At 38.3% G+C, this 20453-nt stretch overlaps 1 protein-coding gene across 1 annotated transcript in view; it reads right to left on the bottom strand.

The window, feature by feature from the left end:
- Positions 1-20453, bottom strand: part of pex1 (peroxisomal biogenesis factor 1) — a 258210-nt gene that overhangs the window by 23054 nt on the left and 214703 nt on the right. Inside the window, exon 17 of the mRNA XM_083787208.1 lies at positions 142-311. Coding sequence (XP_083643334.1) covers positions 142-311 — 170 coding nt within the window. The remainder of the gene's footprint in view (positions 1-141; positions 312-20453) is intronic.

The following is a 20453-nucleotide window of genomic DNA, read 5'->3' as shown; positions in this document are numbered from 1 at the left end:
ATTTTTTAGAATCTGATCTCAGGTCAGAATGGGTTAATCAGACCAGTGTGTGTCCAGTGGAAACCTCGTATGAATCTGATCTCAGGTCAGAATGGGTTAACTGACCTTGGCCCGGGAGCAAGATGGCGTCCATTAACTGACCTTGGCCGGGAGCAAGATGGCGTCCATTAACTGTCGTCTCACGTCCTTCAGGCCGCCCACGCTGTCGAGCCCCACGCCGCCGGGGGGGGTGTGGAGGTCCATGGCCAGCAGCGACGGAGGGGTGAAGCCCTGCAGAGCCCGGTGGAAGTCCTCCTGGGACACGGACACACCTGAGGGACGGACACACAGCGTGTTAGGACACACACACACACACACCTGAGGGACGGACACACAGCGTGTTAGGACACACACACACACACACCTGAGGGACGGACACACAGCGTGTTGGGACACACACAAACACCTGAGGGACGGACACACAGCGTGTTAGGACACACACACACACACCTGAGGGACGGACACACAGCGTGTTAGGACACACACACACACACCTGAGGGACGGACACACAGCGTGTTAGGACACACACACACACACCTGAGGGACGGACACACAGCGTGTTGGGACACACACACACACCTGAGGGACGGACACACAGCGTGTTAGGACACACACACACACCTGAGGGACGGACACACAGCGTGTTAGGACACACACACACACACCTGAGGGACGGACACACAGCGTGTTAGGACACACACACACACACCTGAGGGACGGACACACAGCGTGTTAGGACACACACACACACACACCTGAGGGACGGACACACAGCGTGTTGGGACACACACAAACACACAGCCACAGTGCATATTACCGACGTAGTAAAAATAGCCGATCTACAAGCTCAAAACGCGTCGCAATGTGACGTGCTTTGAGCTTGTAGATCAGCTATTTTTGCTATATTTGAATTGAAAACCTGAATATTTTATATAAGAAGCAGCTGCTTCTCATATTGTTATATTGTAATTGATGAAGAATGTGGGCAAACACTAGTTTATGCCCACATTCTTCAGCAATTACAATGTCACATTCATTAATATTCACGGACTAGTGGTGCAATTGTAACATATCTCTGTGTTGACTAACATAATTATCATCATAGTGTATTTCAATGACTTAGTTTGATTATATGTTTAGATCATCTGTATTATGTTGTATTCATACAATTGTAACAGTACATGTTTACTCTGTAAAAAAGACTGTCCGTAATTTCTTCTTTTTCATTTTCAAATAAAGGGTTGACAGCTACACATCTTTTGTGTGTTCATTACAGAAAGCTCATCACACACATGTGCTGCATGCCAAACTATTACTATAAGGAACATGATAGGAGTATTAATTAAATTAAACAGTCTACATTGAACATGACAGGAGTAAGTCCTACTCCTAATGTTACAGAGTGCATACTGTCCATTGTACTTAACCTGTGACTACATTGATAGACCTAGTGTATAATAAGAAATGCTACATTTTCTAACAATTGTGTGCAAGGATGGTGACACTTAGTCATACTGTGATGATGGTTAAAACTATGACTAATGAAAAATAATAGTACTGATGAAAAATAATAGTACTTGTGGACATGCAGGGTGGGAGGGAAATCACGCAAAAAATTCCTGGTCTTATTCAGGTATAATTAGTCATGGCCTCAGAACTTTAACCAGACACATTAGCACCGTCAAAGTCAGATTATATATGCATATCCAACCAGAATCTAGAAAAATATCCAATAGTAGTCTTGACTACTGTACCAGTGTTTTACAGATGTCCCTAAAATATACCAGGTGATTGCAGCTCATTCAGAACGCTGCTACTCAAGTCTTTAGTCTTGCTTAGGTGCCACGTGTTCATACCTCTAAGGTCACCTGGTAAAGGTTTGCTTTATGACCCTAGAATTAAAACATAGTAATCAGATTAATGTGTAACATATCTGGAACAAACTCCCTGAAAACTGCAGCTCTGCTGCCTTTCATTGAGATTGTGTCATTATTATTCTACACTGACATTTAATTTATTTTATTTTTGTTCCATTTTGCTCTGTGTCCTGAATATGTTTTCAATTAAGGCAACAAGGTTCAAATACGGGGTAGAATAGGAAAGTTACATAATGCAGATTTTACTTTATTTTTATATGTTTTACTGAATCTGATATAATGTTTCATTTACTTAATGTTTGATATAAAACTCATTGAATTGCCTTGAATTGCCTCTGGAACAAACTCACTGAAAACTGCAGCTCTGCAACAACTCTGTTATTTCTATCACAGCTAAAAACATGCATGCCTGTTTGCTGCTGCCTTTCATTGAGATTGTGTCATTATTATTCTACACTGACATTTAATTTATTTAAATTATTTTATTTTTGTTCCATTTTGCTCTGCAACAAGGTTCAATTACGGGGTATAATAGGAAAGTTACATAATGCAGCTTTTATTTTATTTGTTTTACTGAATCTGATATGTTTAATTTGCTTAATGTTTGATATAAAACTCATTGAATTACCTTGTTGTTGGGAGCAGTGATTGGCCAGTTTTGTGTCCCGCCCCCTCACTCTGATTGGACCATCAGGGCCCTCTGTTAGTATTTAACAAGAATTTCTTCTGCTTGGAGTCACTTTAATCTCTGCTAGTTGTTAAGAGCTGAACTTCTCCTTTCTACACTAACTGAAGCATTTCGTATTAGTTCTACTTTAAACTTTAGATTTTCGCTCTTTAAAAATAGATCTAGTATCAGTTTGTTTGGGCAGGTCTTGAGTTATGGCTTTACTACAAACATTGAAGTCCTTGGTCAACCAGAGACTATCTGCTGCTGCTGAAGAGATATTTGGGGTCATTGGAAGAATTCTAACAGAGTACGAGGATGAAGCTTTCCACATCAAGCAAGAAACTGACCGCCAACGCAGACTACTGGATATGGTTTTACAACCAATCGTCAAACTACACAGAGCAGGTTGGTAAAACCTTCACTACTACTACTATTTTCACCATTATTTATTAAATGGTGAAAATGTTACATTGATAATAGTCAATAGTATTCTAGTTGTATTTCTCCCATCCATGTTAGTGTGACTGTTAAACTAGCATTAACAACAGAATCATGTAGTAAGGAATACTTTATTTAAATGTTGACCATTAATAATCACAGACTGTTTAAAGTAAGCCAACTCATTAAACGTGTCGCACTCTAAAACAACAGAGGATACATCTGATAGCAATAGGGTTGTACAGCAAATTATAATTTACATTTGAGAAACAAGGAGATACTTGTTTTAGAAATGAAGCATTGTTGAAGTAAAATCATTTGCATGAAACACTGAAACACTGAAATCAAAACAACACTAGGGCAGGTATGGAACTAACAGCAAGAGTTCATGTTCAAACATGTAATGATATGTTTCTCCTCTGTATCTTCTGTCTAGACTCCATACACCCCCTTGTGTGTAAAGAGGAGGTATTCCCTGAGCAGCAGCAGGAAATAACCAGATCCAGGAGTCTGGTCCAGGAGGAACCAGTTTCTCCACAGATTAAAGGAGAACAAGAGGAGATAACCTCCAGTCTGATCAAAGGGGAACCAGAGTATCCACAGATTAGAGGAGAACAGGAAGAGATAACCTCCATTCTGGTCCAGGAGAAACCAGTGTCTTCACAGATTAAAGGAGAACAAGAGGAGAGAACCTCCAGTCTTACCAAAGAGGAACCAGAGTCTCTACAGATTAAAGGAGAACAAGATGAGCTACTTCAAAGATCAGAGGAGGATGGTGGATCAACAGAGACATTACTATTAGTGAAACATGAAGATGATGAAAACATGCTAACAGAACCTGTAGCCAGCACCTCATCTAAAAGCATGGAAACACAATCTGATGTAGAGGACTGTGGACCATCACAACCAACTAGTGATGATCAGCTCCTCTCTTCACACTGTTCTGAATCTGACATCACTGCAGACAGTGATGAGTGGGATGAGACCATGGATGACCAGTCTGGTTTAAACACACTGAAATCGCACAATGCACAACACATTGGAGGACATAGTTTGTCTTTAAGCAACAAGCTTCTCCATGACCTCAAATCACCAAAAGAAAGTCACTCCATGAGGAGTCACACAGGTAAGAAATGTTTTAGTTGTGCAGATTGTGGCAAAATGTTTAGCCTAAAGGCAAATCTGAAGATGCATGCAATGATTCATTCAGGGGAAAGGCCATTTGCTTGCACAGTGTGTGGCAAAGGCTTTAGTCGAAAGGGTAGTCTAAAAACACACATGATTACTCACACTGGAGAAAAGCCCTTTACGTGTACAGTTTGTGGCAAGGGTTGTACTCATACTGGTGATCTAAAACGACACATGATGACTCACACAGGGGAAAGGCCCTTTACGTGTACAGTTTGTGGCAAGGGCTATAGTCGTAATGAGCAATTACAAATACACATGAAGACGTGTCATAAAGTGGAAAAAGCTGTTAAATGATGAGTGTTTTTTCTTCTTCAAATAAGTCATTATGTTGACACGTAATGTCTCTTAATCAGTTTAGTCCAGCTATATACATTAAACATGATGGACTATACATGAATTATTTTAATCAATTTTCAACTGGCATAATGACCTGCTGATATCGATATAACAATATGAGAAGCAGCTGCTTCTCATATTGTTATATTTTTTTGCAATTACAATGTCACAGCACCCACTGCACACAGCAATAGTCATTGTATGAAGTCATTCTCTCATGGTCAAATAGACATTTCACACATGCATGTTTAAAGGGCCACTTCAGCCCCTTTGCAACCATATCTTTCCTGGGGGGTTTATGTGGGAAATTTGTGCTTTTAGACATTTTAGTATTTCAAAGTGTCTGTGATGTCATGGACACTGGTGGATTACTACAATGACCATAATGCTTTGCTGCACTTGTGGAGAAGGAAGGAAGGAACTTCAAATAAAGGGTTGACAGCTACACATCTTTTGTGTGTTCATTACAGAAAGCTCATCACACACATGAGCTTCACCTTGTACTGTGAACAATACAGTGACAAGAACTGCTTCATTTTCATGTCAAACAATTACTATAAGGAACATGATAGGAGTATTAATTAAATTAAACAGTCTACATTGAACATGACAGGAGTAAGTCCTACTCCTAATGTTACAGAGTGCATACTGTCCATTGTACTTAACCTGTGACTACATTGATAGACCTAGTGTATAATAAGAAATGCTACATTTTCTAACAATTGTGTGCAAGGATGGTGACACTTAGTCATACTGTGATGATGGTTAAAACTATGACTAATGAAAAATAATAGTACTGATGAAAAATAATAGTACTTGTGGACATGCAGGGTGGGAGGGAAATCACGCAAAAAATTCCTGGTCTTATTCGGGTATAATTAGTCATGGCCTCAGAACTTTAACCAGACACATCAGCACCGTCAAAGTCAGATTATATATGCATATCCAACCAGAATCTAGAAAAATATCCAATAGTAGTCTTGACTACTGTACCAGTGTTTTACAGATGTCCCTAAAATATACCAGGTGATTTCAGCTCATTCAGAACGCTGCTACTCAAGTCTTTAGTCTTGCTTAGGTGCCACCCTTTCATACCTCTAAGGTCACCTGGTAAAGGTTTGCTTTATGACCCTAGAATTAAAACATAGTAATCAGATTAATGTGTAACATATCTGGAACAAACTCCCTGAAAACTGCAGCTCTGCTGCCTTTCATTGAGATTGTGTCATTATTATTCTACACTGACATTTAATTTATTTTATTTTTGTTCCATTTTGCTCTGTGTCCTGAATATGTTTTCAATTAAGGCAACAAGGTTCAAATACGGGGTAGAATAGGAAAGTTACATAATGCAGATTTTACTTTATTTTTATATGTTTTACTGAATCTGATATAATGTTTCATTTACTTAATGTTTGATATAAAACTCATTGAATTGCCTTGAATTGCCTCTGGAACAAACTCACTGAAAACTGCAGCTCTGCAACAACTCTGTTATTTCTATCACAGCTAAAAACATGCATGCCTGTTTGCTGCTGCCTTTCATTGAGATTGTGTCATTATTATTCTACACTGACATTTAATTTATTTAAATTATTTTATTTTTGTTCCATTTTGCTCTGCAACAAGGTTCAATTACGGGGTATAATAGGAAAGTTACATAATGCAGCTTTTATTTTATTTGTTTTACTGAATCTGATATGTTTAATTTGCTTAATGTTTGATATAAAACTCATTGAATTACCTTGTTGTTGGGAGCAGTGATTGGCCAGTTTTGTGTCCCGCCCCCTCACTCTGATTGGACCATCAGGGCCCTCTGTTAGTATTTAACAAGAAATTCTTCTGCTTGGAGTCACTTTAATCTCTGCTAGTTGTTAAGAGCTGAACTTCTCCTTTCTACACTAACTGAAGCATTTCGTATTAGTTCTACTTTAAACTTTAGATTTTCGCTCTTTAAAAATAGATCTAGTATCAGTTTGTTTGGGCAGGTCTTGAGTTATGGCTTTACTACAAACATTGAAGTCCTTGGTCAACCAGAGACTATCTGCTGCTGCTGAAGAGATATTTGGGGTCGTTGGAAGAATTCTAACAGAGTACGAGGATGAAGCTTTCCACATCAAGCAAGAAACTGACCGCCAACGCAGACTACTGGATATGGTTTTACAACCAATCGTCAAACTACACAGAGCAGGTTGGTAAAACCTTCACTACTATTACTATTTTCACCATTATTTATTAAATGGTGAAAATGTTGACCATGAATAATCATAGACTGTTTAAAGTAAGCTAACTCATTAAACGTGTTGCACTCTAAAACAACAGAGGATACATCTGATAGCAATAGGGTTGTATATTGGGATTGGGAATCATTCGCATTTAAATTATTTAGACTGGAAAATACTTAGCATCCCTGTGACAACATCCGAGAGGTGACAAAAGCAATTTGAGCTATTTGTCACATTCCTAATCCTAAATTCACAGCACCCACTGCACACAGCAATAGTCATTGTATGAAGTCATTCTCTCATGGTCAAATAGACATTTCACACATGCATGTTTAAAGGGCCACTTCAGCCCCTTTGCAACCATATCTTTCCTGGGGGGTTTCTGTGGGAAATTTGTGCTTTTAGACATTTTAGTATTTCAAAGTGTCTGTGATGTCATGGACACTGGTGGATTACTACAATGACCATAATGCTTTGCTGCACTTGTGGAGAAGGAAGGAAGGAACTTCAAATAAAGGGTTGACAGCTACACATCTTTTGTGTGTTCATTACAGAAAGCTCATCACACACATGAGCTTCACCTTGTACTGTGAACAATACAGTGACAAGAACTGCTTCATTTTCATGTCAAACAATTACTATAAGGAACATGATAGGAGTATTAATTAAATTAAACAGTCTACATTGAACATGACAGGAGTAAGTCCTACTCCTAATGTTACAGAGTGCATACTGTCCATTGTACTTAACCTGTGACTACATTGATAGACCTAGTGTATAATAAGAAATGCTACATTTTCTAACAATTGTGTGCAAGGATGGTGACACTTAGTCATACTGTGATGATGGTTAAAACTATGACTAATGAAAAATAATAGTACTGATGAAAAATAATAGTACTTGTGGACATGCAGGGTGGGAGGGAAATCACACAAAAAATTCCTGGTCTTATTTGGGTATAATTAGTCATGGCCTCAGAACTTTAACCAGACACATTAGCACCGTCAAAGTCAGATTATATATGCATATCCAACCAGAATCTAGAAAAATATCCAATAGTAGTCTTGACTACTGTACCAGTGTTTTACAGATGTCCCTAAAATATACCAGGTGATTGCAGCTCATTCAGAACGCTGCTACGCAAGTCTTTAGTCTTGCTTAGGTGCCACGCGTTCATACCTCTAAGGTCACCTGGTAAAGGTTTGCTTTATGACCCTAGAATTAAAACATAGTAATCAGATTAATGTGTAACATATCTGGAACAAACTCCCTGAAAACTGCAGCTCTGCTGCCTTTCATTGAGATTGTGTCATTATTATTCTACACTGACATTTAATTTATTTTATTTTTGTTCCATTTTGCTCTGTGTCCTGAATATGTTTTCAATTAAGGCAACAAGGTTCAAATACGGGGTAGAATAGGAAAGTTACATAATGCAGATTTTACTTTATTTTTATATGTTTTACTGAATCTGATATAATGTTTCATTTACTTAATGTTTGATATAAAACTCATTGAATTGCCTTGAATTGCCTCTGGAACAAACTCACTGAAAACTGCAGCTCTGCAACAACTCTGTTATTTCTATCACAGCTAAAAACATGCATGCCTGTTTGCTGCTGCCTTTCATTGAGATTGTGTCATTATTATTCTACACTGACATTTAATTTATTTAAATTATTTTATTTTTGTTCCATTTTGCTCTGCAACAAGGTTCAATTACGGGGTATAATAGGAAAGTTACATAATGCAGCTTTTATTTTATTTGTTTTACTGAATCTGATATGTTTAATTTGCTTAATGTTTGATATAAAACTCATTGAATTACCTTGTTGTTGGGAGCAGTGATTGGCCAGTTTTGTGTCCCGCCCCCTCACTCTGATTGGACCATCAGGGCCCTCTGTTAGTATTTAACAAGAATTTCTTCTGCTTGGAGTCACTTTAATCTCTGCTAGTTGTTAAGAGCTGAACTTCTCCTTTCTACACTAGCTGAAGCATTTCGTATTAGTTCTACTTTAAACTTTAGATTTTCGCTCTTTAAAAATAGATCTAGTATCAGTTTGTTTGGGCAGGTCTTGAGTTATGGCTTTACTACAAACATTGAAGTCCTTGGTCAACCAGAGACTATCTGCTGCTGCTGAAGAGATATTTGGGGTCGTTGGTAGAATTCTAACAGAGTACGAGGATGAAGCTTTCCACATCAAGCAAGAAACTGACCGCCAACGCAGACTACTGGATATGGTTTTACAACCAATCGTCAAACTACACAGAGCAGGTTGGTAAAACCTTCACTACTATTACTATTTTCACCATTATTTATTAAATGGTGAAAATGTTACATTGATAATAGTCAATAGTATTCTAGTTGTATTTCTCCCATCCATGTTAGTGTGACTGTTAAACTAGCATTAACAACAGAATCATGTAGTAAGGAATACTTTATTTAAATGTTGACAATTAATAATCACAGACTGTTTAAAGTAAGCCAACTCATTAAACGTGTCGCACTCTAAAACAACAGAGGATACATCTGATAGCAATAGGGTTGTACAGCAAATTATAATTTACATTTGAGAAACAAGGAGATACTTGTTTTAGAAATGAAGCATTGTTGAAGTAAAATCATTTGCATGAAACACTGAAACACTGAAATCAAAACAACACTAGGGCAGGTATGGAACTAACAGCAAGAGTTCATGTTCAAACATGTAATGATATGTTTCTCCTCTGTATCTTCTGTCTAGACTCCATACACCCCCTTGTGTGTAAAGAGGAGGTATTCCCTGAGCAGCAGCAGGAAATAACCAGATCCAGGAGTCTGGTCCAGGAGGAACCAGTTTCTCCACAGATTAAAGGAGAACAAGAGGAGATAACCTCCAGTCTGATCAAAGGGGAACCAGAGTATCCACAGATTAGAGGAGAACAGGAAGAGATAACCTCCATTCTGGTCCAGGAGAAACCAGTGTCTTCACAGATTAAAGGAGAACAAGAGGAGAGAACCTCCAGTCTTACCAAAGAGGAACCAGAGTCTCTACAGATTAAAGGAGAACAAGAGGAGATAACCTCCAGTCTTACCAAAGAGGAACCAGAGTCTCTACAGATTAAAGGAGAACAAGATGAGCTACTTCAAAGATCAGAGGAGGATGGTGGATCAACAGAGACATTACTATTAGTGAAACATGAAGATGATGAAAACATGCTAACAGAACCTGTAGCCAGCACCTCATCTAAAAGCATGGAAACACAATCTGATGTAGAGGACTGTGGACCATCACAACCAACTAGTGATGATCAGCTCCTCTCTTCACACTGTTCTGAATCTGACATCACTGCAGACAGTGATGAGTGGGATGAGACCATGGATGACCAGTCTGGTTTAAACACACTGAAATCGCACAATGCACAACACATTGGAGGACATAGTTTGTCTTTAAGCAACAAGCTTCTCCATGACCTCAAATCACCAAAAGAAAGTCACTCCATGAGGAGTCACACAGGTAAGAAATGTTTTAGTTGTGCAGATTGTGGCAAAATGTTTAGCCTAAAGGCAAATCTGAAGATGCATGCAATGATTCATTCAGGGGAAAGGCCATTTGCTTGCACAGTGTGTGGCAAAGGCTTTAGTCGAAAGGGTAGTCTAAAAACACACATGATTACTCACACTGGAGAAAAGCCCTTTACGTGTACAGTTTGTGGCAAGGGTTGTACTCATACTGGTGATCTAAAACGACACATGATGACTCACACAGGGGAAAGGCCCTTTACGTGTACAGTTTGTGGCAAGGGCTATAGTCGTAATGAGCAATTACAAATACACATGAAGACGTGTCATAAAGTGGAAAAAGCTGTTAAATGATGAGTGTTTTTTCTTCTTCAAATAAGTCATTATGTTGACACGTAATGTCTCTTAATCAGTTTAGTCCAGCTATATACATTAAACATGATGGACTATACATGAATTATTTTAATCAATTTTCAACTGGCATAATGACCTGCTGATATCGATATAACAATATGAGAAGCAGCTGCTTCTCATATTGTTATATTTTTTTGCAATTACAATGTCACATTCATTAATATTCACGGACTAGTGGTGCAATTGTAACTTGTCTCTGTGTTGACTAACATAATTATCATCATAGTGTGTTTCAATGACTTAGTTTGATTATATGTTTAGATTATCTGTATTATGTTGTATTCATAAAATTGTAACTGAACATGTTTACTCTGTAAAAAAGACTGTCTGCAATTTCTTCTTTTTCAAATAAAGGGTTGACAGCTACACATCTTTTGTGAGTTCATTAGGAAAGTATTCATTAAATTAAACAGTCTACACATATTTTACTTGAACTTTCTACATTGAACACGACAGGAGTAAGTCCTAATGTTACAGAGTGCATACTGTCCATTGTACTTAACCTGTGACTACATTGATAGACCTAGTGTATAATAAGAAATGCTACATTTTCTATTGTGTGCAAGGATGGTGACACATCCCATAGTCATACTGTGATGATGGTTAAAACTATGACAAAAGAATAGTTGTGGACGTGAGTTGATATGTTATCTGACAATTGTATGGTATGAATTAAACATTTTTTTATATTTTATTTTTTACTGTACAATACCAGTGCATTATTATTTCTAGTCATAGGATACAGGAATTCCACCTTTATCTACCGTGTTAGAAGACATGGGTTGTGAATGTTGTGGAATGTTTAGGAGCATGTCTGTCCCATTGTTAATGGACAGGTGATAATGGGTTAGGGTGTGTAACCCTATTGCTGAATGGATCGACCAACCAATTTGCATGAGATCCTTTTACATGTATATAGGATTGGGAATCATTCGCATTTAAATTATTTAGACTGGAAAATACTTAGCATCCCTGTGACAACATCCGAGAGGTGACAAAAGCAATTTGAGCTATTTGTCACATTCCTAATCCTAAATTCACAGCACCCACTGCACACAGCAATAGTCATTGTATGAAGTCATTCTCTCATGGTCAAATAGACATTTCACACATGCATGTTTAAAGGGCCACTTCAGCCCCTTTGCAACCATATCTTTCCTGGGGGGTTTCTGTGGGAAATTTGTGCTTTTAGACATTTTAGTATTTCAAAGTGTCTGTGATGTCATGGACACTGGTGGATTACTACAATGACCATAATGCTTTGCTGCACTTGTGGAGAAGGAAGGAAGGAACTTCAAATAAAGGGTTGACAGCTACACATCTTTTGTGTGTTCATTACAGAAAGCTCATCACACACATGAGCTTCACCTTGTACTGTGAACAATACAGTGACAAGAACTGCTTCATTTTCATGTCAAACAATTACTATAAGGAACATGATAGGAGTATTAATTAAATTAAACAGTCTACATTGAACATGACAGGAGTAAGTCCTACTCCTAATGTTACAGAGTGCATACTGTCCATTGTACTTAACCTGTGACTACATTGATAGACCTAGTGTATAATAAGAAATGCTACATTTTCTAACAAGTGTGTGCAAGGATGGTGACACTTAGTCATACTGTGATGATGGTTAAAACTTCGATGGTTAAAAATGACTAATGAAAAATAATAGTACTGATGAAAAATAATAGTACTTGTGGACATGCAGGGTGGGAGGGAAATCACACAAAAAATTCCTGGTCTTATTTGGGTATAATTAGTCATGGCCTCAGAACTTTAACCAGACACATTAGCACCGTCAAAGTCAGATTATATATGCATATCCAACCAGAATCTAGAAAAATATCCAATAGTAGTCTTGACTACTGTACCAGTGTTTTACAGATGTCCCTAAAATATACCAGGTGATTGCAGCTCATTCAGAACGCTGCTACTCAAGTCTTTAGTCTTGCTTAGGTGCCACGCGTTCATACCTCTAAGGTCACCTGGTAAAGGTTTGCTTTATGACCCTAGAATTAAAACATAGTAATCAGATTAATGTGTAACATATCTGGAACAAACTCCCTGAAAACTGCAGCTCTGCTGCCTTTCATTGAGATTGTGTCATTATTATTCTACACTGACATTTAATTTATTTTATTTTTGTTCCATTTTGCTCTGTGTCCTGAATATGTTTTCAATTAAGGCAACAAGGTTCAAATACGGGGTAGAATAGGAAAGTTACATAATGCAGATTTTACTTTATTTTTATATGTTTTACTGAATCTGATATAATGTTTCATTTACTTAATGTTTGATATAAAACTCATTGAATTGCCTTGAATTGCCTCTGGAACAAACTCACTGAAAACTGCAGCTCTGCAACAACTCTGTTATTTCTATCACAGCTAAAAACATGCATGCCTGTTTGCTGCTGCCTTTCATTGAGATTGTGTCATTATTATTCTACACTGACATTTAATTTATTTAAATTATTTTATTTTTGTTCCATTTTGCTCTGCAACAAGGTTCAATTACGGGGTATAATAGGAAAGTTACATAATGCAGCTTTTATTTTATTTGTTTTACTGAATCTGATATGTTTAATTTGCTTAATGTTTGATATAAAACTCATTGAATTACCTTGTTGTTGGGAGCAGTGATTGGCCAGTTTTGTGTCCCGCCCCCTCACTCTGATTGGACCATCAGGGCCCTCTGTTAGTATTTAACAAGAATTTCTTCTGCTTGGAGTCACTTTAATCTCTGCTAGTTGTTAAGAGCTGAACTTCTCCTTTCTACACTAACTGAAGCATTTCGTATTAGTTCTACTTTAAACTTTAGATTTTCGCTCTTTAAAAATAGATCTAGTATCAGTTTGTTTGGGCAGGTCTTGAGTTATGGCTTTACTACAAACATTGAAGTCCTTGGTCAACCAGAGACTATCTGCTGCTGCTGAAGAGATATTTGGGGTCGTTGGAAGAATTCTAACAGAGTACGAGGATGAAGCTTTCCACATCAAGCAAGAAACTGACCGCCAACGCAGACTACTGGATATGGTTTTACAACCAATCGTCAAACTACACAGAGCAGGTTGGTAAAACCTTCACTACTATTACTATTTTCACCATTATTTATTAAATGGTGAAAATGTTGACCATGAATAATCATAGACTGTTTAAAGTAAGCTAACTCATTAAACGTGTTGCACTCTAAAACAACAGAGGATACATCTGATAGCAATAGGGTTGTATAGCAAATGATAATTTACATTTGAGAAACAAGGAGATGCTTGTTTTAGAAATGAAGCATTGTTGAAGTAAAATCATTTGCATGACACTTCACACTGAAATCAAAACAACATTAGGGCAGGTATGGAACTAACAGCAAGAGTTCCTGTTCAAACATGTAATGATGTGTTTCTCCTCTGTATCTTCTGTCTAGACTCCATACACCCCCTTGTGTGTAAAGAGGAGGTATTCCCTGAGCAGCAGCAGGAGAGAACCTCCAGTCTGGTCCAGGAGGAACCAGTGTCTCCACAGATTAAAGTAGAACAAGAGGAGAGAACCTCCAGTCTGGTCCAGGAGGAACCAGTGTCGCCACAGATTAAAGAAGAACAGGAGGAGAGAACCTCCAGTCTGGTCCAGGAGGAACCAGTGTCGCCACAGATTAAAGAAGAACAGGAGGAGAGAACCTCCAGTCTGGTCCAGGAGGAACCAGTTTCTCCACAGATTAAAGTAGAACAAGAGGAGAGAACCTCCAGTCTGATCAAAGATGAACCAGAGTCTCTACAGATTAAAGTAGAACAAGAGGAGATACTTCAAAGATCAGAGGAGGATGGTGGATCAACAGAGACATTACTATTAGTGAAACATGAAGATGATGAAAACATGCTAACAGAACCTGTAGCCAGCACCTCATCTAAAAGCATGGAGGACTGTGGAACATCACAACCATCTAGTGATCAGCTCCCCTCTTCACACTGTTCTGAATCTGACATCACTGAAGACAGTGATGAGTGGGATGAGACCATGGATGACCAGTCTGGTTTAAACACACTGAAATCTCACAATACACAACACATGGGAGGAAATAGTTTGTCCTTGAGCAACAAGCTGCTCCATGACCTCAAATCACCAAAAGAAAGTCACCCCATGAGGAGTCACACAGGTAGGAAATGTTTTAGCTGTGCAGATTGTGGTCAAATGTTTAATCACAAGGGACATCTGAAGACGCACACAATGATTCATTCAGGGGAAAGGCCATCTGCTTGCACAGTGTGTGGCAAAGAATGTAGTCAAAAGGGTGATCTAAAAAGACACATGATGACTCACACTGGGGAAAAGCCCTTTACGTGTACAGTTTGTGGCAAGGGCTGTATTCATAATGGGTCATTAAAAGTACACATGAGGACTCATACAGGGGAACAGCCCTTTGCATGTACAGTTTGTGGCAAGGGCTGTAGTCAAAAGGGTGATCTAAAAAGACACATGATGACTCACACTGGGGAAAAGCCCTTTACGTGTACAGTTTGTGGCAAGGGCTGTATTCATAATGGGTCATTAAAAGTACACATGAGGACTCATACAGGGGAAAAGCCCGTTACGTGTACAGGTTGTGGCAAGGGCTTTAGTCAAAAGTGTGATCTAAAAAGACACATGATGACTCACACAGGGGAAAAGCCCTTTACGTGTACAGTTTGTGGCAAGGGCTGTATTCATAATGGAAAATTACAGATACACATGAAGACGTGTCATAAAGTGGAAAAAGCTGTTAAATGATGAGTGTTTTTTCTTCTTCAAATAAGGCATTATGTTGACATGTAATGTCAACATGTAATGCACCACTAGTCTGTGAATATTAATGAATGTGACATTGTAATTGCCGAAAAATATAACAATATGAGAAGCAGCTGCTTCTCATATTGTTATATCAATATCAGCAGGTCATTATGCCAGTTGAAAATTGATTAATTGAATAATTGATGTATAGTCCATCATGTTTAATGTATATAGCTGGACTAAACAGTCCAGCTATATACATGTGTATATAGCTGTTAGAAGACATGGGTTGTGAATGTTGTGGAATGTTTAGGAGCATGTCTGTCCCATTGTTAATGGACAGGTGATAATGGGTTAGGGTGTGTAACCCTGTTGCTGAATGGATCGACCACCCAATTTGCATGTGATCCTTTTACATGTATATATAGGATTGGGAATCATTTGCATTTAAATCATTTAGACTGGAAAATACTTAGCATCCCTGTGACAACATCTGATAGGTGACAAAAGCAACTTGAGCTATTTGTCACATTCCTAATCCTAAATTCACCACACCCACTGCACACAGCAATAGTCATTGTATGAAGTCATTCTCTCATGGTCAAATAGACATTTCACACATGCATGTTTAAAGGGCCACTTCAGCCCTTTTGCAACCATATCTTTCTGCTTTTAAACATTTTAGTATTTCAAAGTGTCTGTGATGTCATGGACACTGGTCTCACTGCTGGATTACTACAATGACCATAATGCTTTGCTGCACTTGTGGAGAGGGAGAGGGCTGTCTTTTTGAGACAACATGTATTTCAGGAAGGAAGTGAGACCAGTGTCCATGACATCATTGGCACTTTGAAATACTACAATATCTAAAAACACATTACACGAAAAAAGTGTTTCTTGTGAAACAGTGATGCCTGATTTATTCTTCGTCGTACACGTGTTATGCTTGCATGGCTAATCTACAAGCTCACAACGCATTGCGGACGCAACGCGTTGTGAGCTTGTCGATCAGCTATTTTCAGCACGTGAAAATAAGCAGGCTGTGAGAACTGAGACCCTTCACAATAAAAGCATGCAGCTTTCACAAGTTGGCCCATAATAAAGACAAGGAAAAGGATTAGGTGGCATTTCACATTGCATATGAGCAATTCTTTGAAACGGAGGCACTGTCTCTGTCCTTTTCATTCTCGTTATTTGATGAGTGCTGTCATGTGTGTTTTTATTTTATTATATTACTTTTACGTATATATTTACTTTTACTATAATATATATATATATATTTAATATATATGTATATTTTGTTGGGAAAGACTGCTCTAAGGTCACCTGGTAATGGTTTGCTTTATGACCCTAGAATTAAAACATAGTATTCAGATGAATGTGTAACATATCTGGAATAAACTGAAAACTGCAGCTCTGCAACAACTCTGTTATTTTTATCACAGCTAAAAACATGCATGCCTGTTTGCTGCTGCCTTTCATTGAGATTGTGTCATTATTATTCTACACTTCTAATTTATTTAATTTTTGTTCCATTTTGCTCTGTGTCCTGAATATGTTTTCAATTAAGGCAACAAGGTTCAAATACGGGGTAGAATAGGAAAGTTACATAATGCAGCTTTTACTTTATTTTTATTTGTTTTACTGAATCTGATATGTTTCATTTACTTAATGTTAATACTTAATGTTTCCTGTACAGCACTTTGGTTGGCCTCCTGGTCTTTGAAAATGTGCTCTATAAATAAAATTTGATTTGATTTAATGTTTGATATAAAACTCATTAAACTGCCTTGTTGTTGGGAGCAGTGATTGGCCAGTTTTGTGTCCCGCCCCCTCACTCTGATTGGACCATCAGGGCCCTCTGTTAGTATTTAACAAGAGTTTATTCTGCTTGGAGTCACTTTAATCTCTGCTAGTTGTTAAGAGCTGAACTTCTCCTTTCTACACTAACTGAAGCATTTAGTTTTGGTTCTACTTTAAACTTTAGTACTTAAAGTTAAAAATAGATCTAGTATCAGTTTGTTTGGGCAGGTTTTGAGTTATGGCTTTACTACAAACATTGAAGTCCTTGGTCAACCAGAGACTATCTGCTGCTGCTGAAGAGATATTTGGGGTCATTGGAAGAATTCTAACAGAGTACGAGGATGAAGCTTTCCACATCAAGCAAGAAACTGACCGCCAACGCAGACTACTGGATATGGTTTTACAACCAATCGTCAAACTACACTAAAACCTTCACTAATATTACTATTTTCACCATTATTTATTAAATGGTGAAAATGTTGCATTGATAATAGTCAATAGTATTCTATTTTCCCCCATCCATGTTAGTGTGACTGTTAAACTAGCATTAACAGAATCAAGTAGTAAGGAATAATTTATTTAAATGTTTACCATGATCATAGACTGTTTAAAGTAAGCCAACTCATTAAACGTGTTGCACTCTAAAACAACAGAGGATACATCTGATAGCAATAGGGTTGTATAGCAAATGATACATTTACATTTGAGAAACAAGGAGATACTTGTTTTAGAAATGAAGCATTGTTGAAGTAAAATCATTTGCATGACACTTCACACTGAAATAACAACATTAGGGCAGGTATGGAACTAACAGCAAGAGTTCATGTTCAACCATGTAATGATGTGTTTCTCCTCTGTATCTTCTGTCTAGACTCCATACACCCCCTTGTGTGTGAAAATGAGGTATTCCCAGAGCAGCAGCAGGAAAGAACCTGGTCCAGGAGTCTGGTCCAGGCGGAACCAGTGTCTGCACAGATTAAAAAAGAACAGGAGGAGATAACCTCCAGTCTTATCAAAGATGAACTAGAGTCTCCACAGATTAAAGGAGAACAAGAGGAGAGAACCTCCAGTCTGATCAAAGAGGAACCAGAGCATCCACAGATTAAAGGAGAACAAGAGGAGAGAACCTCCAGTCTGATCAAAGAGGAACCAGAGTCTCTACAGATTAAAGAGGAACATGATGAGCTACTTCAAAGATCAGAGGAGGATGGTGGATCAACAGAGACATTACTATCAGTGAAACATGAAGATGATGAAAACACGCTAACAGAACCTGTAGCCAGCACCTCATCTAAAAGCATGGACACACAATCTGATGTAGAGGACTGTGGACCATCACAAACAACTAGTGATGACCAGCTCCTCTCTTCACACTGTTCTGAATCTGACATCACTGAATACAGTGATGAGTGGGATGAGACCACGGATGACCAGTCTGGTTTAAACACACTGAAATCACACAATACACAACACATGGGAGGACATAGTTTGTCTTTGAGCAACAAGCTGCTCCATGACCTCAAATCACCAAAAGAAAGTCACTCCATGAGGAGTCACACAGGTAAGGAATGTTTTAGTTGTGCAGATTGTGGCAAAATGTTTAGCCTAAAGGGAAATCTGAAGAAGCATGCAATGATTCATTCAGGGGAAAGGCCATTTGCTTGCACAGTGTGTGGCAAAGGCTTTAGTCAAAAGGGTGTTCTAAAAACACACATGATTACTCACACTGGGGAAAAGCCCTTTACGTGTACAGTTTGTGGCAAGGGCTGTAGTGAAAAGGGTTATCTAAAACGACACATGATGACCCTCTGTTAGTATTTAACAAGAATTTCTTCTGCTTGGAGTCACTTTAATCTCTGCTAGTTGTTAAGAGCTGAACTTCTCCTTTCTACACTAGCTGAAGCATTTCGTATTAGTTCTACTTTAAACTTTAGATTTTCGCTCTTTAAAAATAGATCTAGTATCAGTTTGTTTGGGCAGGTCTTGAGTTATGGCTTTACTACAAACATTGAAGTCCTTGGTCAACCAGAGACTATCTGCTGCTGCTGAAGAGATATTTGGGGTCGTTGGTAGAATTCTAACAGAGTACGAGGATGAAGCTTTCCACATCAAGCAAGAAACTGACCGCCAACGCAGACTACTGGATATGGTTTTACAACCAATCGTCAAACTACACAGAGCAGGTTGGTAAAACCTTCACTACTATTACTATTTTCACCATTATTTATTAAATGGTGAAAATGTTACATTGATAATAGTCAATAGTATTCTAGTTGTATTTCTCCCATCCATGTTAGTGTGACTGTTAAACTAGCATTAACAACAGAATCATGTAGTAAGGAATACTTTATTTAAATGTTGACAATTAATAATCACAGACTGTTTAAAGTAAGCCAACTCATTAAACGTGTCGCACTCTAAAACAACAGAGGATACATCTGATAGCAATAGGGTTGTACAGCAAATTATAATTTACATTTGAGAAACAAGGAGATACTTGTTTTAGAAATGAAGCATTGTTGAAGTAAAATCATTTGCATGAAACACTGAAACACTGAAATCAAAACAACACTAGGGCAGGTATGGAACTAACAGCAAGAGTTCATGTTCAAACATGTAATGATATGTTTCTCCTCTGTATCTTCTGTCTAGACTCCATACACCCCCTTGTGTGTAAAGAGGAGGTATTCCCTGAGCAGCAGCAGGAAATAACCAGATCCAGGAGTCTGGTCCAGGAGGAACCAGTTTCTCCACAGATTAAAGGAGAACAAGAGGAGATAACCTCCAGTCTGATCAAAGGGGAACCAGAGTATCCACAGATTAGAGGAGAACAGGAAGAGATAACCTCCATTCTGGTCCAGGAGAAACCAGTGTCTTCACAGATTAAAGGAGAACAAGAGGAGAGAACCTCCAGTCTTACCAAAGAGGAACCAGAGTCTCTACAGATTAAAGGAGAACAAGAGGAGATAACCTCCAGTCTTACCAAAGAGGAACCAGAGTCTCTACAGATTAAAGGAGAACAAGATGAGCTACTTCAAAGATCAGAGGAGGATGGTGGATCAACAGAGACATTACTATTAGTGAAACATGAAGATGATGAAAACATGCTAACAGAACCTGTAGCCAGCACCTCATCTAAAAGCATGGAAACACAATCTGATGTAGAGGACTGTGGACCATCACAACCAACTAGT

This window comes from Protomyctophum parallelum (genome assembly GCF_964188405.1).
Source record: "Protomyctophum parallelum genome assembly, chromosome: 1".
Taxonomy (NCBI): domain Eukaryota; kingdom Metazoa; phylum Chordata; class Actinopteri; order Myctophiformes; family Myctophidae; genus Protomyctophum; species Protomyctophum parallelum.
Note: the sequence above shows the minus strand (reverse complement) of the source record. Positions and strands in the feature narration are given on the sequence as shown.